Source organism: Sinohyriopsis cumingii, chromosome 9 (genome assembly GCF_028554795.1).
Source record: "Sinohyriopsis cumingii isolate HCF-2022 chromosome 9, ASM2855479v2, whole genome shotgun sequence".
Taxonomy (NCBI): Eukaryota; Metazoa; Mollusca; class Bivalvia; order Unionida; family Unionidae; genus Sinohyriopsis; species Sinohyriopsis cumingii.
Genome location: NC_142969.1, coordinates 119,819,482 through 119,843,936, shown reverse-complemented (window position 1 = coordinate 119,843,936; position 24,455 = coordinate 119,819,482). Strand labels below are relative to the sequence as shown.

The window sequence follows — 24,455 nt, the reverse complement described above, 5'->3', positions numbered from 1 at the left end:
TTAGTGCACTTGATTGAGCTGATGAATATACTGACATATGCATAAACAAGTGAATATTTTTTATCAGACTTTTTATTTAGTTGCTTTCCACTCGGACACTGAGTTTAAGGTCAAAGGTCTTGACTTGTATATTTAGTTGCAGAGGTTTATATATAACACAAGCAGAAAATAAATGGATATTTTTTATTGAACCCAGCTTGTGGATATGTTGGAGGAATACCTTGAATGATGTCACTTAAATAACTTTTTTGTTTTTCTTTTGGAAAAGATAATTTACTTACAGATTTATCCACTTCTTCGGTGCCCTAGTGGTTAGAGCGTCCGCCTCTGATGCAGCCGAATCATACCAAAGACTTATTAATAATGGTACTGACAGCTGCATCGCTAGGCGCTCAGCATTAAGAGGTTGGTGTTAGGACTGGTCGGCCTGCTAAACTGCTACACTGCAGACATCGTAGCAGATATGACTGAACTTTCTTTTAAAGCTACGTTAAAACTCCAACTCTTTCTCTCTCTCTCTCTCTCTCTCTCTCTCACACACACACACACACACACACACACACACACACCAGTTTAACCAATGTGGTAATAGCTTGACATTTTCTGAAAACATTCAATGATCTTCAGTCCATGCTATTACGCTTAAGGTCAAAAGCACTGATAACGACTTTTGTACCGCATTATATGTATTCAGTGAACATTCTACATCAAACATAAGAAAATGACTCTTAAATGTAAATTAAGTCTTAATTAGTAAACAGCCATCAAACATGTATTTGTATCATGTTATATTAATTGAACTGGTATACAAATATAGTATTAGCTGCTAATTTATCAGACTGGTGAAAAGGCACTAGAATTAGAGCTCGTAGTCGTTAAGCAATTTGAAATAAAACATGGAAAGCAGGTCTCAATAACACATATTTTGGTGCGCGAAGCATTCATCATAAAATAAAAAGTCGGGAGTGTATAGCCAGGATATGGAGGACAGACGGACAAACATATACAATCCATTCCACTTCCCTCTTCTCGAAACGGGGATATAATTTGCGTCTCAATATTTTGTTGTTGTTGTCATTACCCTTATCACTAGTTCTCGAAAACACAACAAATTCTGTGAAGAGCTAAACCCCTTGGAATTAAATTAAATGCTGTCTTTGAAGGGAGTTAGGGTTTACGGTGGTAGTTTCATAAGAAGAAAACTGGGAACCATAAATCTGTTTTAGTTTCAAACGACTTTTCGACTTAAGCTTTCGTTTTGAAAGGCTTTACTGTACATGTTTAGATTTTGCCCCCGCCCCAAAAACGTCAGCAAAATTATTCATCCACACAACAGAAGCTGTACATTTGCTGTAAACATGTTGTCAAGTTACTGAGCCAATTATCTATGATGATATGCATGCATTTGAAAACATCACTATTGTGTAAGAAGGGCCCAGTATCATTCAATACGTATCTCGTCTGCATCGATAATACAGCATCTCTGGGTGGTTTCTTGCATTATCCAATCTAACTGTCACGCAGATACACAAGCCAATAACTACCTGGAAACCAACAAAAGAAAATAAATATTTTAATTACAAGTGCTCATGTTGTGAATACGGCTTCAGTCTGAATATGTATTTCGTTTGAATATGGCTTACGTTTGATTGTGGCTGAAGTTTGAATATGGATTACGTTTGATTATGACTAAGTTTTGAATATGGCTTACGTTAGAAAATGTCATATGTTTGAATATGGCTTCCTTTAGAATATGTCATATGTTTGAATACGGCTAAAGTCTGAATATGTCTCGCATTTATCTGACCAACACAGCTTTATGCGTAGACAGGTCTGGAATCCAACAATTTTATTGGAAGAGACGTGTCTGACTTTTTATTTGATAAAGCAAATAGTATATAAGACATATATTAGATTCAGGACTGGACCTTGTTATCATTAATATCCAGGACGGTCACAGAAGGACAAAACTAATCTCAGATGCTGACCACACGTTTGAATTTGGCGGATGAACAAAGAAAGTAGCTTCTCCTCAAATACCTCTATATTACCCAAAGCAAAAAATTATGTAGTTTTTATAAAATTTGGCGTTTTAATAAAACGTTCTAAAATGAACGATATTATTTATAAAATTTGCTTAATTTATAATACTCTTTACTTTATTTGTATGATGTTCTTTCCATATTTTCGCTTAGAGAAAGGTATCACATTACATTCGCCATAAATGTAGGTATATCAGTGACTGTTTTAAATAATTTCATCTTCTTCTCTGTCTCTCTTTCCGTCTATCTCTCAAATATTAAAAGGGGAGAAGCTGACTCTAAATCATATACGTGGACCTAAAGGGTCCTGGGTGGTACACCCATTTACTCGATGTTTGGTGGTCAGACCGCATGCAGCAGTCGCCAATATGACAAGAACCGTTTCTAGTCGGATAAAAGGTTCATACAAAATTAGTACATATGCATTTTATTTCCATATTTCTGAATACTGACATAAATTGAAACCAATATTTCTTTATTATTTCGCGATTAGGTTATATTGCTGCTATCTTTTTAATTGTTGTGTCTTTTCTCTTTTTTTTTGTCCTTATAAGAAATTAATTTTACCAATACTGACGAGTTCAGATGATTTTATTCGTTTCATAACTGTTAAATAACAGGTTCACTTCAGATTTATTTTCCTTTCTTTCCAATTATATCGTAAGTCATGATCGAAGTATGTGCAGATGTATGTAATGTTGTATTTGTTCTTATTCCATCTGATTACTAATTGTGATATTGCTGTTACTCTTTGAGGTACGTTGCTTCTACTGAAAAACAACATTGTATAGTCCAGTGCTGACGTACTCTTTGCTCGCAAAGTAAACTATTGATTTTGTCAATGTCATTTTGTCACTTTTCCGCATTGATCGGATTTTTCGTAAGTTGTGCACTTAAATTAGATCGCTGTTGGGGTAAGGTGGTTAGTGTGCAAGTTGATTGTGGATGGTGAAGGTTGAAAAGCGTCCATACGCAGGGCTACTACGCCGATTTAGGAAAAGATCGTCACTTTTAACTTAAGGAATTACACGTGCATATTGAGTAAATCACGGCGGAAATTAATATAAACAGCTGAAACATTAGCCTTTCTTTCATTTTCATGCATTTTTCTGTAAATAATCCATCCATTTTGTATTTTTTTCAAATACCTCCGAAAGTTTGGAAAGATAATCGAGCACCTCATTTTACATTTCCAAGGAGATGCTTTGTATAAGAGAGTAAATTGTAAAACGGTAAGATAATTTGTATTTTCCGTCCGTATATTGGCATCCAAAACACAACCCTGTATAATGCGGACAATCAACATGCGGCAAGTTATTTACATGATTATTTTAAGAATAGGAATTTGATAGACAGTTCTAATGAGGATGAAGAACTCCATCTACATTTGTTGACAATGTCAATGTTGAGAAAGGAGTGTAATTTTAGTTGAAAAATTTATGCTGTGATGTTTGTGATGTTACCATATTGTCACGTTCTTATCTGTCAGTTGGATAAGGCATACACACACACACACACACACACACACACACACACACACACACACATATATATATATATATATATATATATATATATATATATATATATATATATATATATATATATATATATATATATATATATATATATATATATATATATTGTTGTGGGGTTTAACGCCATTTTTCAGCACAAGATAGGCTATGTATGGCGGCCAGTATTAATGGTGGAGGAAGAACCCGGGAAGAACCACCGACCCACTTGACACACTTGTACTACGAATATATGCCATTAATGTGACACATTACTGTAGCACTACCGATTTTACATTTAAGTTTTTTACGAGAATGCTGCGGATTCATAATTATAGGTTAGCATTCATAACTACCCATGCATGCGTGACCTTTTTTCTTTCTCTCTATACACCTCGAAGTTGTATTGCAAGATCTGGCCGTTTCATATTTCTAATACCACTTGTAAATGGACCCATCTGTGTAAATAGGAATACAAAGACTGAAAAGGGTGTATTTACTTACCACTAAATCCTAGACTAACGTGGTCTGCATCAGCAAATATAAGGCAGTTATTGGGAATCTAATGTCATGAAAACTAGAACACGGGGGGGGGGGGGTTAAAGAGTATATGTTCAGGTTGAGTTCCAAAAAATGAATACAGATGGATTTATTGTTTGTTACTGAACAAAGCAGTTACTGAAAACTTAAAAGAGGTAGATGTAACTTCTTTTTATTATAACACCCACCCACCCATACAAAAAATCGATAAGTAGGCTGGATGCTCTGTGTAGGTAAGGTAGGGTTGATATATTCAAATAATTAAGTGTTTACATATGACAGTGTCTCAAATTAAAATCTCGATTCAGGTAACTCACTCATGTAGTTATTAAGGATTACTTAACAAATTCAGTACCCCCGCAGGCTTGGAGATGTAACATATGACATATGCACCCTCCTGCTTGTTGTAGAAAGCGACTAATGCAGGCAACATTTTTGACCTTGGTTATGTCCAGTGGCGATGCTACCCTGGGAAGATCTCGGAATTTTTTATTTATTTATAGGAGTTAGGTTTTAAATATCTGACTTTGTATTTTAAGGATTTCTGACCCATTTGCCTTGTTTGGGATATCTAAACCTAACGTGTACAGTGTATAGGCATGATTATGCTAATTACCGTTAAATTCAATACGTATTTGTTGCTGATGCCTATACTTACTTGACAGGGGTATGCTAATGTGCTGTTAAACGTTCGGAAACACGAATCTTTGAAATAATCATGATTATATATATATATATATATATATATATATATATATATATATATATATATATATATATATATATATATATATATATATATTCGAGGTGATGACATGATCTTGTTGACTGCTGCGTTTGAGGTAACATTGAAAAAAATCAGGTTTTGCCTGAAACTATTACATGGTTTTTTTTTTATTACTTGCGTTGCTATAAGGGATTACATGCAGGTATCACAAAATCTAGGCATTTTGAAATACGCAAAATATCTCCATGCATAACATTCATGATTATACGGTTTAAAAAGCGGAATAAGACACGAAATCTTAACAACAAAATATTTCGCATTTACAGCGAAATTTTCACACACAGACATACGGACAGTAAGGATAAAAAGGGTGATTGATCAAGGTTTTTCTTTGAAAAATTGCTAATATACAACTATTTTTCTAGTTTTGTTAAAATTAAAATTAATTGGTTTACATTTATATTTATTAATTTGCTTGTCCTCCTAAATAATAATAATAATAATAGTAACAATAACAGTTAATGAATACAACACACTTAGTCATAAAAGACTCATTTCCACGTGGTCCCAACATATTTATATTGAATAATATTATTAAATAGATTTATAGCGGTCAACGGGTGCAAAAATGAACATAAGCTACACAAACGTATACGTCAGCACTCACACAAACAGATGTAGAAACAATACGCACGCACACATCTTATAATTGTAGTAATACACACAACTGCTGCACACGTCCACAATCACCTTATATATGGATACAATGATAACATTTTATCGACACAATCACTGAACAAAACCTTTTAAATGTTATCGTTCTTGCATGTGAACAATGTTTTCTAGTACTCTTTCATCTACAGCTCTGTTCGATAACGCATAAAAATGTAAATATAATGAGCCCGGGGAAACAGTGACAATTTCGCATGTACTTTGTAGTCAAAACTTCAAGTTGATTAGATTTGTAATGTCCTCTGTATTCGTCCGTGACATGCAAGACTAAGCAATCTTGATGACTGATACCGTGACTCGGCACACAAATCAATATTTGCGAATTTCTGTCTTGATGCGAGGGATATATGTATACATCATGAGATGCATACTTTCTCGCCGGAAGCATTGTTTATTGTTTTTGGGTGGGGACTAAACACGAATTCATACATTAGAGTTATCTTTGACTATAATAATAATACTCATCTCCTCAACATTGGACCAATTCATGCTAGCTCTTTCGTAAAAAGACAAAGCATTCTTTGGACGATGATTGTATTTTGGATTTAAGTGATTTATTCACGTGGCATGAACAAATTGCCATAAATATCTCCACCGCTTTTGTTTTCTTTGCCATTATTACAGTTTCTATACGGGCTGTTTGATGTTCTCTATGAATTTATATTGATTGTTGGGTTGTGCTATTGTGTGCACTGAAATAGCCTTTCACAATGTAGTCAATATTTGCGGAAGACAGTCGGGGGAACTCGTCGTAGACAGTACAGTACTGGAATGCATTCTGGAAGTTTGACTAAAAGGAGGAGGACTTTTATTCTCTGTTTTGAAATATAGGTTACAAGATTACAAAAATTCATTAATTCTTGTCCATTGACAGACAAACGTTCCTAATCATGGCTTCTAAATATTTCCAGGTGGTTTACGTACCTCACAAGTCTTGGACGTGGAAGCCGTTACTGCGATCTCATAGGCGAGCGAATTCTGAGGAACTGTGGAAAATGGCAGAGGTAAAACGGAGCGAGGCCATATTCCGCAATTTGGCACATGAACTACTTACAGAAGAAGAGTGCCATAAATTTAAACAGGCTCTCCACCATTTTCGTGTTTCAAATTCAGTAGCATCTTTGGTCCACCAACTCAAGCCTGTTATAAACTCGACAGAGAAAATATTCCTTTTGATTGAATTAAGTAGCCGAATTCCCAAAAATCTTCAAGCGGACTACCATAGGTTGTGCTGCCTTCAATACAGTGACTATGACTCGTATCTTAAAATATTAACTAATGGAAACTCTACGAACGAAATCCCCAAAATTATCGCTCAAGATTCTTCAGGTACATTCCGAATTGTATCCCGCGGTAGCCAGAAGAAAATTATGGTGAAATATGATGCTTTGAAAAATTCTTATGAGCTACAGTCCGTTCCAGGGACCAGCGTTACTAGTGGAATATATAGTGAGAACGATGACGGAGACGATGTATCAGATGTTTTTGATGGAAAAAGTGATCGGCCTGATACACCTAATTACCTGAAAGACAGGAATAATGTTCGACCTGTATTACTGAAACGCAAATCGGACGGAACTCTTGGCCTTGGAATCACTGGAGGAAAAGAATATGGAGTAGACATCATCATAAATGTTGTAGAGGAGGCTGGACCTGCAGCCACTGTGGTAAGTATAAGAAGGAACAAAACCAAAAACAACATACAGACAGAAAGACAAAGAAACAAACAAACCTAAAACGCCATAAAAACAGAACAAAATGAACAAGAATATCATGTTTTTATTAATACAGCTTCATAACGTTACATCATGAAAAATACATGCTGAATTATGATGTAACAATTAACATTTTGCAATCTGTTGCTCAGATAGGTTGACACAAATATAAAACTTAATATTTTCAAACTATCAGAAAAAATAACTCTAAATACAGATAATAGATACTAGACTTATACACATGTAGTTTAAAAGATATTTCAAGTAACACGTTTCATTCTTATGTATCCAAACTGAAATATTAATACGGGTAAACCTGTATTGAAAGACATATGTTATGAAAGACGACCTGTCTTTATGCTTAATCACTTTTTTATATAATTTAATGACAGGTTCTTAGATGCAACCTGTCTTAATAAACCATTTTTCGTTGTTGGAAGTATTTAATTCATACCGATTTTTAAAAAAATTGTTAGAGGAAATATAAATTAAATTCATGGTTGGTATATATTGTGCCATCTCTAGGATTGCTTCTCAAATGGCCGAATTTCTTTTTTAAAAAAATGCAACGAATATGGCAGAGATGCTTTGAAAAAGTGGTGCACAAGTGGCTGATTTGAGCCATCAAAGAATGTGTCAGATAATAAAATGGTCACATATGGCTAATTTGAACTGCTGGTAGCACTGTTGAATTGTCACTGTAATAAAGAATCACTATTACAACAGTGTAGCAATACAGCAAAGAAACAATGTGATAATACAAAGATGATAACATAATTCAACTGAGTTACAAAATAAAGTGGAAAATTTTAGTTAGCAGTGAACTCTGACTAATATTTTGCCACTTAGTCCCTTAACAAGTTTACATTCTTGCTTTTTTCAGTCAGTTGCATTGATGTTTTTTATGGCAAGCATGTGACAAGTTCGTATAGACTGTACATCATTGATCATTATTTGTCTTTCATGTGACTGGATTAATATTAAGTAATCATGTAGATGTAAGCAGCAAATTATACGGTAAATTTTTTAGTTTTTTTTTAAATTTAATTTTGTATGTAATCGTGATATTATACACATGTTATCTCTAATGGTATTGTCAATATCGTCCATGAGGTGCTTCTTTGATCAAGCTTTCCAATAACAGTGTACCGTACGTATTCGCTTACAAGATGAGTCAAATCGCATATAACAAACTTCCTGATTGCCATAACATAATGAACCTGCAGATCAAGGTACACATTGTTTGCTCTGCTAATGACTCTTACGAAACGGAAGTTTGCAGTTGGACTCCACTTATAAGCGAGTACATACGGTACGTGTTCCATACAGTTTTAGTGATCTATTTGCCAAATGGATCGCATACTGGAGCAAAACTTAGTTTCAAAGAATATGTCATTCGATTGTTTGCTCTAGATATTTATTCTGTGACTCATAGCACCCACACGTGACCTAGATTCTAGAACAAAACACGGTCATTAAAGTAAACATGGGGCAATCAGCTTGCCAATATTTTAAGACTTACCACAGTTCGATATATCCTAACCATAACTGGTATGAATCATTAGGAAGCTAAGGTTTTGGTTCAAAGGTATTTTCATATGCTTCTATTTTCTACATCGTTTGACAGATATTAGTCATGCACCACAGGGGCTCGTATCGTTGCATACAATTGACCTGTCATACATGTATTATATAATAACTAGTTGTTATATAGTACATGTATGACAGGTCAATTGTACGCAACGATACGAGCCCCTGTGTCACGCACGACACGAATTATTACGAGCTAAGACTATTCATTGTAAGACATACTCTCTTACCCCTATGACCCTGAGATCTACGTCACATATATAGATAATTTCCAGTTTTGTTGTTGTTTTCTAAAATTTAAATTTGCTTGTTTTTTCTAAACCTTGGGGTGAGTCATTAAGATCATAAAACAATTTATTTTGTGACTAGTTCGCTCTCCCATTTGATCTTGGGTCAAGTACAGTTACAAAACATTTATACATTTATAGTGTGGTTTTCGTTAAAGTTTTGTTTCATTGGCTTATATTTCACATCTGTTTTGATTAATTTTCTTCATACTTGTAATAAACCATAATTCATTTCAAGGTACGTCAATTCATTCTGCAACGTGCACGTTCAACCTTTTTCCACCTTGGCGTCAAGGTCGTATGTTGTTAAGCAATTTTTTGATTGCGGGCACGACAGGCTTGTTTTCTCCATATGGTTCTGATAAATGCCAAAGGTCTAAACCACACACACACATATATATATATATATATATATATATATATATATATATATATATATATATATATATATATATATATATATATATATATATATATATATATAATTACTTAAGGTCGTCAGCATGCTAGAAGCGGACAACAACTCTAGTTAAATCACTAGTTCCGGAAAAATCACAAAAAGTGTTGTTGTTATTCTTGGGTCGTTAATATAATGACAAAATATAGGTTACAATTCATACAATTAGGTTAACGTCTTATTCATCATATATATAGCTAGCACAGTCAGTTATCATGATAAAATCCGCAAGTTCTTTCTCATGTAACTGCAATTCAGTAGAGATTTAAACCTTTTATAGTATTTTGACTACCATATATGCTCACAGAAAGGTCAAATGACTTAAAGAGAGGACACAAATTCAACTAGACCGATGCTTTTCAAAATATCGTTGTTACAAGAAATATAAAGTTTTGTTAAAAACAAATATACTTAAGAAAATCAAGTTTGGTGCTGTGAAGGGATTATTTCCTGGTCGATAAAAAGGAATTTTAACATGTTATTTAAAATAAAAGTATTAAATTATTTTTACTTTCCGCCGTGAACGACTTTGGAAATATGGGCCATAAATGCTTGGCAAACTATGGGTGGCACTACCCTTTTAAGGGTTGGGCGGGGGTGGGTGGGTTGTTAGGTAGTAATCACATAACAACGCTTAATGGCTAATATTCATTTTAGAACAAAGATCTAAAAAAATAACAACACATCATTTTTGTGATTATTTTTTACCCGTTTTTTTTAAATTTATTTTGTAAATATCTTAAATGGGAACCATTAAGATCGTTGAATATGTTAAAATGATTGACGTGGTTCGCGTCATGTTGAAACATCACACTGAATTTCAGTTAAAGCGGCTGGTATTGAATGTTGGTCAAATAGCATTGTTTTACATTGACTTTATATTACTAGTTTTACCATTCAGAGGCCACGAGTGATCTAAAGCGCGTTACGTTAGGGATCACTGCCATCTCACCTCTGCCTGCGTGTGTTCGAGTCTAGGATTCGGCCAATGTAGGTATGTGAGAAAGCTTGCCAGTAGCTTCTCGTTGGTCGGTGGTTCTTTCCAGGGTTTTTCCTCCACCATTAATACTGGCTGCCAGGCATATTCTATCGTGTGCTGAAAAATGGCGTTAAACCCCACAACAACAACAACAACAACCATTCAGAAAAAAACAGCCATTGCCTGGCGGACCAAAATTTTTAGCTGTGGTCAACCAAGTGTTATTAAAATCATAGCCTCGTCGGGCAAATATAGCTTGATATGGTTTATAATGAACTTGATTACTCACTACGAAGAAAGATAAGTTTGTATAAATACTGTTTGCTAAAGATCTGAGATCTACCTAGCAGAGCCTATCATGCGTCCTGCTTGCTGCCGTCACGTGGCGATTTTCCACATGCTGATAATTGTACTTGTTTTCACTTCTTTCACATAGTGCGGTCAGACACCATTAACAAACAGATAAGGATGACTTTCCAATCCTATGCCGACAGGTAGATAAATTAACTACAGAAGTAGATCCGGTAACATGCATGGTATGTTTTGTATGAGTTTTAAGGCGGAAATAAAATCCACAAGATGCGGTTTGCACTTGGATCCAAAAGCTTATACGGTAGAATGCGTCATTCACCATTGATTAATAGTATTAATTTGAACGGGCGCGGTCTTAGCCATTTTCCTCACTAATCTTACCAAAGCTATAATTAGCTCCACCATTTGCAATATACCATTAAAGTGATAGTACTAAGTCACAAATATGATTGATCCAGTATTAAGAAATGGTGGCATATTCGTGCTTTTATTTGTTTTGTGTGACAAAACCGTCTGCTACTGACTGATTACGAAGTACACACACACACACACACACACACACACACACACATATATAAAGACAGGGGTGTACCTAAAGTATTTGGCAACTCAGGTGATTCCTTCCTTTGGCACCCCCACATATAATTTTAAATTGTAAACACCGAAAAATATAATATGTTTGCAAGTAGATTTTTACATTGTATAGTGCTGTCATAAGCAAATTGGAAATAACTTTTACTTTGGAGAACTTTTCATTTGGTTTGAAAACTTGTAATGGAATTTCAACTCTCCGGATGGCACCCTTCCCCATTCTGGCTGTCACATGCGCTGACCGCCTCCCTCTTGTACCCTGCTTATCAAACAGACTTTCTGGAGAAATCTTTGGTGATAACATTCAATTTTGTTATCAGGTGTTTTACATACTGTAATGCAATTCTGGATATCAAAATATGATTATTTGACTTGCTAATTAGAAAGTATTATAAGTTAATTAATGGAAAAATGGAAAATTAAGACATAAAATTTCAGTCAGCTGAATCAATCATAAATATTACCAACGTGAAATTAATTACCAATTACTTTTTTTCTAATCTGTTCTACTTCTCTTTAGTTATTTGTCTGCATTCTGTTGTAATCCATTTCTGTTGTCTACTTGAATGGAAGGAGTACAGACATTGTTTTGCCCTTGCAATCCTTATGTTTTAATTTCCTGTACCTAATAGTACACATACATTTGCTTTAATTGTTGGATTAATGTCTAGTCTTTAAATGTTCACAAAACTCAAACACAGGAAAAAGCATAGATTTACATTATAAAAATAGTATGTAAATAGTTTACACTCATCAATATGCACATTCTGTACATTTTTGATGCAGTTCCTTTATTGTGTAGTTTTAATACTATTTTTCCATTTATTTATATTTTGATGACTTTTATGATAGCATTTACTTTACAGTGTCAGGATGGATGAAGACCTGGTAAAAGTAATTCCCTCCATATAATGCTGTCCATAGCACCTCATAGTGAGATTGCCTTATAATGAGGTACATGATATAATTATAGTACTCATTTTAGTGATGTCCATGCTACCATATAGTGCAGCAGATGCCCTATATTTAGGTACATTGTTCCTTACTCCTTCATTATAATGTTAGACATAGGAGCATGAATTATAATGAGGTACATAATATGACAAACCCTGAATATAATGATGTCCAAGGGAGTCAAAGAGCATACTACCATATAACAAGACTGCCTTAAAATGTGGTGCATGATTACAGTACTCCCTCACTATAACACTGTCCATGGGAGCCATTAAGTATACCATGCACACACACACATATGTATGTATGTATGTATGTATATATACATGTATATAAATATATAAAAGTTGTACTATCACTTAATGCATGGCATATAACAGGAACCATGGTATAATATAGTGAGTTAATTTTGCATCTCCACATTTGAAAGAAAAATCAATCTTTTCTAGGGTCTAAAACCTGGAGACAGAATCCTGGAGGTAAATGGAAATTCCTTCCTTAACATCACCCATGCAGAAGCTGTGACAATCATGCGGAATGCATGGAATTTAATCATGATGGTCCAATCTGCTCCACAGCATAATGAAGGAGACGGTGAGTGTTTATATACAGTAAGATTTCAGACTTTACCAAATATCATCAAGGTTGGAGCAAGTGTTATATACACAAAATGGCTCAAGGCAAGTTGAGATTATGCCGGGCAAGTCCAATTTCATACTGCTTGCCAACCATTTTGTACAAAATATAGAGGAAAAACATTTTATTTGCAATTCTCTGTAGCTGTCTGTACCAGGCAAGTACAATAGATTTTTTGCATTTTACTTAATTATTTGATCAGAGGAAGTATTGTGAATGATTGAGAACCTAAATTGTTCACAAACATTTTTGTTCTGATTTTTAGAAAAAATGGTGTGACATTCAGGTTTCATTGTACTAATTAAGATTTTACGTAAAGCACTAGCTTTCTCACAACATATCCAAATATCAGCATAATTACATGTTTGTTGCATTGTGAATGAAATAAAAGCCAGCCAATCACACCTGTTTGCTTTGCCATCCTACACAAAACCATGTTTTATTTTGATGAATATTTTACTTCCTGCTTTGGCTTGACTGCTGCATTCTATTACATGCAAGTAGCATTGTTCACTGGTTAGAAAATCTGAATGAAAAATAGGATACAAATATGAATGCTTTTCAAAGTGAATACAATAGGATCCAGTAGCACCTGATTGCCTCAATTAATTTAGCAATAACTTGAACAGTTGATAAAAGTTGAATCAGTTTAATCAATTTTCTTGTTCTGTATCTGTTAAACATAGCTGCAAAACTTGCTTGCATTTGATAGGTCTAGGTGGAGTGTCATGTGATAATGTAGGTGACAAATATAATACTTAAAGACAATACCACTTTCCATACTCATAAAAAATGAAGCTGGTTTGATATGTTACAGCTAGTTTGAATACATTTCTTCATTGGTTGTTATTACATTAATGATAATAATTATGTTCCATTTGATACATTTATAAATATTTAAACTTTAAAGAATGAAAAGTGTCACAACGTTTTAACAAACCTTCTACACAGGTGTTTACTTTTGAAGCAATATGCTTCATAGAAAAAGTATTAATGATTGTAATATATAGGAAATGTAATAAAATGTAGTAACAGTTGATTGGCTTGGTTAGTGTTTTGATGCATCAACTGAATTCGTCCTTTCTGAGCATGTGTCCCCCCCCCAACTTTTGAAAAATGGTCGTAGCATATGAATGGAAAACATTATGTTTATTATTGTTATGGTAATAGAACCATGTAATGAATTTGTTAGATTTTTTCAAGGTATTTTTTGTTTGTTTTTGCCCTCCTCTTATATATTCCTGGATACACATCACCATCATTAATCTAATGCATGTCAAAACCAGGAATCAAACCTGGGACCTAAGAGATACAAGGCTGTCAGTAACCTTATAACCCTGAGAATGGGTCTTAGATTCTTTAGCCAAAAATGATATTGAATAACTACAGCATTGATTTCAACAACCTGTTTAATTAAGCTTGACCATATGTTTTATGACAGATACATGTATATTGACCTAGAGTAAGATGTTACCCAGTTTTGAAAATTGTACCTCAAGTCTTCATACAGGCATAATATATATATATATATATATATATATATATATATATATATACAGTATATATTGATTATATATCATTGCAGGTATGGCTCATAACCATTACCTATAAATAAGTTATACAGCTTTGTTCTTTTGTTCTTTTGTGTTTTGTCATGAAATAATGGAGCCCACATGGTTAAATACACTACTTGGAATGCTAGTTATTAGTATATTGTATTGAACAAGAATGACTAATAGCTTGTACGGTAGGATGACCTTAAAGACTGGCAGCCATAATAGTAGATGGTTTTGAGCAAGTCATTATTAGTAATTCTTGCTTATTTGGACAGTATGTTTAAATAATGACATAAGAAAGACAAATATTTTCTGTACCAGCCAATTATTTGTTAATAGTAGAGATAAGAAAGATAAAATATTTGCTTTCTAGCCAACAGTTAGTCAGTAGTTGAATACCGATTCTCTATGTCAAAATTTGGTGTGAAAATTTGGTGAGGATTGCAAACATTGTCTTGGTATGAATCACTTAAAACAGCATAGTACCATATATATTCCCTTATGAGAAAAGTCCAGCTGTAAACTGCACAGACCCAGATCTGCCATTGCATACTATGCCAGCAGATCTGGGTCTGTGCAGTTTGTTAGGTTTAATCAGTAGAACAAAAAACAGACCTGATAGGCAGATGCATTATGCTATGGTAGATCAGGATCTTTGTTGTTTGCAGTTTGACTCAACTTATAGGCAAGTATATATGGTATTAGTTTCTAAATTATATTGTAAAACCAGATTGTTTTCATATCCACAAATTTTCATGCAATGCTTGCTGACATTCTGCATTCCAAATAACTTCCATGTTTGATACAATAGCATTACAGTAGCTGAACATTTACGCAAAAACTGAAACAGCTGCGAATGCTACTATTCCAGAAGAATTTTTAGTGATTGAAGTATTGAGTTTTGTAAATGAAATCTCTGATATTTATCAAAGAATAAGAAGGGAAAAAATTAACCCTCGGTATCTGTTAGTTAGGGCAGGAATTAGCATAGGTCCTTATCAGTTAGGGCAAGAATTAGCATTGGTCCTTATCAGTTAGGGCAAGAATTAGCATAGGTATGTATCAATTAGGGCAAGAATTAGCATAGGTCTCTATTAGTTAGGGCAAGAATTAGCATGGGTCTCTATTAGGTAGGACAATAATTAGCACAGGTCTCTATTAGGTATGACAAGAATTAGCAGTTCTCTAGTTAGGGCAAAAATTAGCAAAGGTCCCTATCAGCTAGGGCAAGAATTAGCATAGGTCCCTACCAGTTAGGGCAAGAATTAGCATAGGTCTCTATTAGTTAGGGTAATGATTAACATGGGGTCTCTATCAATTGGGACAAAAGTGTGGTCTCTGTCAATTAGGAAAACAATTAACAAGGAGACTATTACATTAGGATTAAGACAACACATAGAAAGTAATGTTCATCTTTTCTTGACCTGGTTCAGAAGTTGGTTTCTTTTTTGTCTTTTAAAACTTCCATACTCGCAGAGGACCAGTTGCTAATATATCTCGAACAGATGCAAATTTTGGTGCTAATATATCTTGAACAGATGCAAATTGGTGCTAATATATCTTGAACAGATGCAAATTGGTGCTAATATATCTCCAACAGATGCAGATTGGTGCTAATATATATCCAACAGATACAAATTGGTGCTAATATATATCCAACAGATACAAATTGGTGCTAATATATCTCGAACAGATGCAAATTGGTGCTAATATATCTCCAACAAATGCAAATTGGTGCTAATAGATCTCCAACAGATGCAAATTGGTTTTTATTATGCATACAGTAAATTTAAAAAATTACTCACAAAATAATATTTCAAAGGTAAGCACAGTAATAAAAAAGGAATGTCCATTTTATGTATAATTTAGCATAATGGTCACAATTGGAACACAGTAAGAACTTATTGGTCCTCTGCCAGTTTGTCTTTCATTTTGTCATTTGAAGAGGTTAGTAGAGACGAGGACGTAAAAATTGAAAACATTCCTTTGTCCTTTTATCTTACACAGACATACTTTTGTATGACTGTAGACATTATTAGTTTTATTTATTTCCATATTTATTCTGTAAATTCACTGACTACATCTTGAGCATTCAGATGTATTAAAATTTACACAAACATTTAATTTACTTTGAGAGGAGTCTGAATTTATTCACCATTATTCTAATTAAAAGGCCTTTGTTTACATTTATTATGGAAAAGAACTTACCTAGCTCTTCTCATTTGTGTTATTTATTGGTGTATCACAAGCATTCAGCTTCAAACAGCATCATTAATTTTATTATAACGTCATCACTGGTATTTTAGCTCACGAAAAACTGCTTCATTGGTTAGAAGGATTTACCTCGCCATCAAAGTCAAAATACATAAAAACCAAGTCAACCACCTTGTTGATTGGAATGATAGCTATGATGTTCTAGAAAAATTAAGGATACACAAGTCATGATGAAAAAGTAAATGACCTTCAACTTTGTGTTTCTCCATCTCAAGATCAGATGTGTCAAGTGGTAACGTCCCAGTTTTGTTGTCATGGGTACCATATTTACTCATATATAAGATGAATCAAACTGCAAAAAACTAAGATTCTGATCTATTGTAACATAATGTACCTGTAGATCAGAGTCTATGTTGTTTGTCTGACTGATTACTCGTAACAAACTGCAAAAAACTAAGATTCTGATCTATTGTAACATAATGCACCTGAAGATCAGAGTCTATGTTGTTTGTCTGACTGATTACTCGTAACAAACTGCAAATACCCAGATCTTCTGTTGCATTATGTGATGGCAGATCTGTGTCTATGCAGTTTGCAGTTGGACTAGACTTGTAAGTGAGTATATACATTAGTCCATTGCGTAATAATTTTAACCTATAGCCTTGATTGCATTCAGTAAGGTGTAAAAACTAAAGACATTGAAGAAAATGAAATTTAAGAAGATACCAATGTCTTGGTCCTATGTGGATCACAAATATTGGCTAGATTGACCCATTAAGTTACTTTAGAAATAAGAATAATTGTGTTAGCTCTGGCTACAAGATGATCATTAGTGTGTATTGCTTAGTGTAATCACACATTTGGCCACAATGACATAGACATAATCATTAGTGTGTATTGCTTAGTGTAATCACACATTTGACCACAATGATGTAGACATGATCATTAGTGTGTATTGCTTAGTGTAATCATACATTTGGCCACAATGACATAGACATGATCATTAGTGTGTATTGCTTAGTGTAATCACACATTTGACCACAATGACATAGACATGATCATTAGTGTGTATTGCTTAGTGTAATCACACATTTGACCACATTGACATAGACAAGATCATTAGTGTGTATTGCTTAGTGTAATCACACATTTGGCCACAATGACATAGACAAGATCATTAGTGTGTATTGCTTAGTGTAATCACACATTTGACCACATTGACATAGACAAGATCATTAGTGTGTATTGCTTAGTGTAATCACACATTTGGCCACAATGACATAGACAAGATCATTAGTGTGTATTGCTTAGTGTAATCACACGTTTGGCCACAATGACATAGACAAGATCATTAGTGTGTATTGCTTAGTGTAATCACACGTTTGGCCATAATGACATAGACAAGATCATTAGTGTGTATTGCTTAGTGTAATCACACATTTGACCACATTGACATAGACATGATCATTAGTGTGTATTGCTTAGTGTAATCACACATTTGACCACAATGACATAGACAAGATCATTAGTGTGTATTGCTTAGTGTAATCACACATTTGACCACATTGACATAGACATGATCATTAGTGAGTACTTCTTTGTATTATTATACCTTGGGACACATTTAAAAAAAATAAACTTTGCAACTGAAACTTTTTATATTTCATAATGTAATATTATAGAGGGGGTTCTCTTCATGTTCAATATTTTTCAGTAGGTCTGTTTGTCTTACTTTTATAGGGGAAAAATTTAAATCTTTACACTTTATGCAAACATTTCATTGCATTGTAGACGCTTGAAAAGATGTTCGTAAAAAAATAGACGGTTTTCTGTACTAACTTATAAGCCGAGTCAAACTGCAGATAACAAAGATACTGATCAGCCATAGTATAATGCATCTGCAGATCAGGGTCTATGTTGCTTGTTCTGTTGATTATCCCTTACAAACTGTATAGACCCAGATCTGCTGGTATATTATATGATGGCAGATATGGATCTGTGCAGTTGGACTTGTCTTATAAGCAAGTATATATGGTCCACTTTACTTTTTGGCATACTGCTCCAGTGGCCTAGTGGTTAGAGCACCTGCCTCAGAAGCGGGAGGTCGTGGGTTCAAACCCCGGCCGAGTCATACCAGAGACTTACAAAAATGGTACTAACAGCTGCCTCGCTTGGCGCTCAGAATTAAGAGGTTAGTGTTAGGACTGCTTGGCCTGGTGTCAGGATAATGTGACTGGGTGGGACATCATGCTACGTGTCTGCAGCATGATGCCCCAGTGCTAGACATCACTATAAACTGCCACACTGCAGATATCATAGTGATATGACTGAATTTTTTATAAAGCTATGTTAAAAATCTTAATCACACACACACACACACATACATTTTGGCATAATGGGCATAATCAAGAAGAGCTTATGGTGGGATTGTTCAATGTCCCTGTTGTCAGGTGTCCATCCATCTGCCTGTTAGCTACTCTTCCTAATTTACCAGGAAGATTGCCATGAAATATCATACACACATTCATACCAAAGTCTACTTGTATCTAAATGAAAATGGTGCGGCTGTGACAGCCAAAATGGTCACAATAGTAGCCATCATGAAAATTTGGTGCTGACACTCCTCCTGAATGGATCATCATCATCAGCATGGGATTTTTACCAAAAGTCTTCTTATAATGTCCTTTTTGGGCCAGCCAAAAATGGTGCTGATCAGACATCTGGTATGGCCATCATGGCAACCATCCTTAAAAGCTTTTTATTGCTACACCTCCTGTACAGCATGTAATATCCGCATACAGTTTTCACCAGAAGAATTGTTATGATTCCCAGCTGGTTCTGAATAAAAACAATACTACCCAGACATCCAGTATGTCTGCTACAGTTACCATTTTTTAAAATCTGTTGTTGCTACAACATTTGAATGGAGGGTCATATCAACATGGGGGTTTCACTTAAAGACTTATTATGAGGTATACCTGGTCCTGAATGAAAATGTTACTGATATGACTTCCAATATAGCTACAACAGCAGCTATTTCTAAAATCTTTTTATTGCTACTCCTTCTGAATGGAAAGTGATATCAGCAGGGGTTTTCACTAAAAAAAACTTCTGCTATGTTGTAGTTGATCTTACAAATTGTACTGATCTGAAGAGATCCAGTGTGGCCACCACAGCTTCCATTCTTGACAATCATATTGCTACTTCTCCTAGATGAAAAGTCATTTTAACATTGAGGTTTTCGCCAGATGACTTCTTACGAAAAGTCGTCTTGAAATTGAGGTTTTTGCCAGATGACTTCTTATGAAAAGTCATCTTGACATTGAGGTTTTTGCCAGATGACTTCTTATGATGTCTTGCTGGTACTAAATGAAATATGACCTCAAATATGGCCACAATGGCATCCATCTTGAAAATCTCATTGTCACTACTTCTCCTAAGTGGAAAGTCATATTGACATGGTTTTTTTTACCAGATGACTTATTACAGTATCTAGTTGGTCCTGAATGAAAATGATGCTGACCTGACATCCAATTCTTACAGTTACTCTTCCAGGATCTATGGTAATATATCAATGTCAGAGGCAGCATTTGTGTATACCAGGGTTTGTTAACACCACTAAGACGCAGACATTCATCAGCCAGTCCAACACCTTCAGAGGCGGCATTAGGAGTACGCAGGGCCTAGGGCCAACCATGACCGCGTTGGGCCAGAGTATTGGTATTTCTATTGGTATGCTACTGCAAACACTAATTATGTGTAGACTAGACCAACTTTTGTGATTTGTGTGCATTATGTGCGGCCTGTATCAGCGTTTCCAATTTACTGGAGAAGATAGCTTGACAAACTCATAAGGACGACCGTAGGCCAGAAGCACAGGGTGCCCTCAAGAGTGGGGCCTGGGGTGGTAACCCCACTTGCCACCCCCAAACACCAGTCCTGATTAATGTTGATAATGACTTCTCATGATATCTAGTTGATTCTAAATAAAATTGTGCCCTGAAGTTATCCATTATGGTTGTCAAACTAAACATATTCAAAATCTTGTCATTAATTCTCCTTAAAGATCATATTGGCATACAGTTTTCACCAAAAGCCTTATATTTGTGTCTAGTTTGTCAAAATAGACATGGTGCTGGTCTTGCATCCAATATGGCTGCCATGATGGCCAATCTGAAAAATCTTATCACTCAAAAATACCAGGAATGGTTTTAACAGCCAGCTGTTAAAATGAAATTATTTTTTTTTTATCTCTGGAACTCGTGAAAATAATTATTTTTGGCCAGTTGAGCATCGATCCTTCAGAGGGACTCTCATTTCTATTTGGGGAAGTGCGATTCGAAAGAATATAATGTTCAGCTTTTCTTAATTTAACAAATCAGTGTTTCTTAGAGGCACATGTATTCAGCAGGCTTTTGCTGAATACATTTTGATAGGGTTCATGCCCCTGGACAAATTTTAAGTGAGCAAAAGTCCATGATTCATGATTTCTGCAGCGACAGTTAATAAATACAAGTACCCTTCAGATATACTGATTTTTGCTTTGTTTTGTATTTGTTGGTTTTAATGGCACTTTTGGTTATACATGCTGAGGACCTGGGAGTCAAGTGACTCTCCCAAGAACATACGATGGCAACTGGCCTGGTTAGGTATCAGACCTGCGACCTTTGGATTACAAGTCCAGTGTTCCACTCAATGATCTACTGTGGTTCCCATGAGAAATACTCAAGTTAAATATAACGTCAATATGCAGATACGTGAATATCATGATCCCTCACTATAAGGCATTCACTTTATAGTCAGGTGTGGCCATAGATCCTATTTAATTATTTATTAGTAACATTTTCTATAAACACCTCAATATAAAGTGACATCACCTATAAGGCAATCCATTTTTATGACTTTTATGAACAACATTATGAGGGAGTAATGTACATGTATGTCCATCCAGATTGTATTTTAGTTTTAACCCAACATCATTACAATGAGGGGGTACTGTAAATGTATGTCCATCAGATTACATTTTAGTTTTAACCCAAAAAGCATTATAATGAGGGAGTAATGTACGTGTATGTCCATCCAGATTGCATTTTAGTTATAACCCAAAGAACATTATAATGAGGGGGTACTGTAAATGTATGTCCATCAGATTGCATTTTAGTTCTAACCCAACATCATTACAATGAGGGGGTAATGTAAATGTATGTCCATCCAGATTGCATTTTAGTTTTAGCCCAAAAAGCATTACAGTGAGGGGGAACTGTAAATGTATGTCCATCAGATTGCATTTTAGTTCTAACCCAACATCTTTATAATGAGGGAGTAGTCTACATATATGTCCATCCAGATTGCATTTCTTGTTTGAACCCAAATACATGTTTATCATACTAAATCTGCCCAAGGGAAAACACAAAACAAAATGGTGAATGCTTGGGGAAATGAAGGGAAATATCTATCGAAGATCTTATCTGTATTTTTCTAGCTTTCATCCATGATATTTTGCAAAATTTAAGATATGTTATCACACTCACCACATTACACCTGGTGACAATTAGGCAGTTATTGTCTGCCTTTTGCTTCCTCACTGTGCTGTAGATATTAGTAACAGCTACATAAAGTTTATTAGCCACTTTAATGGGACAGTTATGGCACCATCTATATAAAATGTATTAGTCACTTTAATGGGACAGTTATGGCATCATCTGTATAAAATTTATTAGTCACTTTAATGGGACAGTTATGGCACCATCTATATAAAATTTATTAGTCACTTTAATGGGACAGTTATGGCACCATCTATATAAAATTTATTAGTCACTTTAATGGGACAGTTATGGCACCAGCTATATAAAATTTATTAGTCACTTTAATGGGACAGTTATGGCACCATCTATATAAAATTTATTAGTCACTTTAATGGGACAGTTATGGCACCATCTATATAAAATTTATTAGTCACTTTAATGGGACAGTTATGGCACCATCTACTTAAAATTTATTAGCCACTTTAATGGGACAGTTATGGCACCATCTATATAAAATTTATTAGCCACTTTAATGGGACAGTTATGGCACCATCTATATAAAATTTATTAGCCACTTTAATGGGACAGTTATGGCACCATCTACTTAAAATTTATTAGCCACTTTAATGGGACAGTTATGGCACCATCTATATAAAATTTATTAGCCACTTTAATGGGACAGTTATGGCTCCCAAAAGATACTTAGCTTGTTTTTGTGGAACAGGTAGCAAAGCTCGCATCAGGTGATGTAGGTGTGCTTGGGAAGTGAAAAAAGAAGTCATCTACATATACACATACCACTGGCATGGTCTATTAGTACTGTTAATTTTCTTATGCTAGTACCCTGTGGTACACACACTCACTTTATGTATACTACAATTACAGCACTGTCCATGATACACACTCACAAGTTATATACTACCTATGCCAGTGCCCCATGGTCCACATTTGCAAATGACAAAAGCAAAAAATCATTCCAACTATGATATGTTTTGTCTTCAAAACCTTATCTGAAGATGATTTTTGTCTGAACTGATATTATGGTTAAGTTATTTCTTTTTTTGTAGCTATCAGAGTATGATTATTTTGTCAATCTGTTTGAGCACCTAATAATGAAGTATTTATACATATAATAGTACTAGCACATAATGAAATGGGATCAATGACCATACTTGCATTGTAACAGGAACGGTGTTATAAAGAAAGGCCTTATAGTGAGGGAGTGATGTACTATTCTTTTACTTCAGCTTAACTTGTTTGGTATGATTTTTAGTATTTGCTCTTAAGAACTAATTATGATCTAGTTTGATATATTGTACACACTCTCGTATAAGTCAAGGCGAACTGGAAACAACAAAGATCCTGATCTACCGAGGCATAATGTGCCTGTAGATCAGAGTCTATGTTGTTTATTCTATTAATTACTCCTAACAAACTGCACAGACTCAGATCTTCCAGCACATTATGCAATGGCCAATCTGGTTCTGTGCTCTTGGTAGTTGGACTCATAAGCGAGTATTTATGTTGTTTAAATATATTTTTGGGTCTTAGTTTTATAGGCTTGGTGCAGAAACATCGTTGTTATTTGCATGTCACTTTTAGCGATGTTCACCTTTATGTATCCAATGCACAATTCATCCTATACAGAAGATGTACTTTACCACGTATCACTCAGAATTATTGTTTTTTTAAATTTCAAATAGGGATTCGTCTTTATTTTTTAGAATTTGACGGAGATGTAATACAAGAAGTTGACTTGGAGTTGATTATTTATCCAAACAGAAAAGGAAAACTTGGCTGTCTTACTAACAGGTAAGGATGAATAATACATAATAAATTTTAAGTTGGTGTCCATTTCAAGGTTGGGATTGCCTATATTAAGTAAATTTAGAAGTTGTCAATATTCAAAAGGGGGCACCACCTTTTATGGTTCCAGCATTCAGAGATCATTGTTGGCTATAATTTCAGTGGAGCTAAAAATGGTACTAACTATATAACTACATAAAGAACTTGGCTGCTAATAGCATAAAATATGAATTACTGAGTTACTGAATAGTCTGCCATTGAGTACAGATGAATAAATT

General features: G+C 34.6%; 1 protein-coding gene across 4 annotated transcripts in view; it reads left to right on the top strand.

Moving 5' to 3' along the window:
• LOC149792586 (uncharacterized) overlaps positions 1-24,455 on the top strand; it is a 74,611-nt gene that overhangs the window by 27,459 nt on the left and 22,697 nt on the right. For all 4 annotated transcript variants that reach the window (XM_089971212.1, XM_089971213.1, XM_089971214.1 and 1 more), the window contains exons 2-4: positions 6,467-7,222; positions 12,890-13,034; positions 24,096-24,183. In XM_089971212.1, coding sequence (XP_089827338.1) covers positions 6,467-7,222; positions 12,890-13,034; positions 24,096-24,183 — 989 coding nt within the window. The remainder of the gene's footprint in view (positions 1-6,466; positions 7,223-12,889; positions 13,035-24,095; positions 24,184-24,455) is intronic.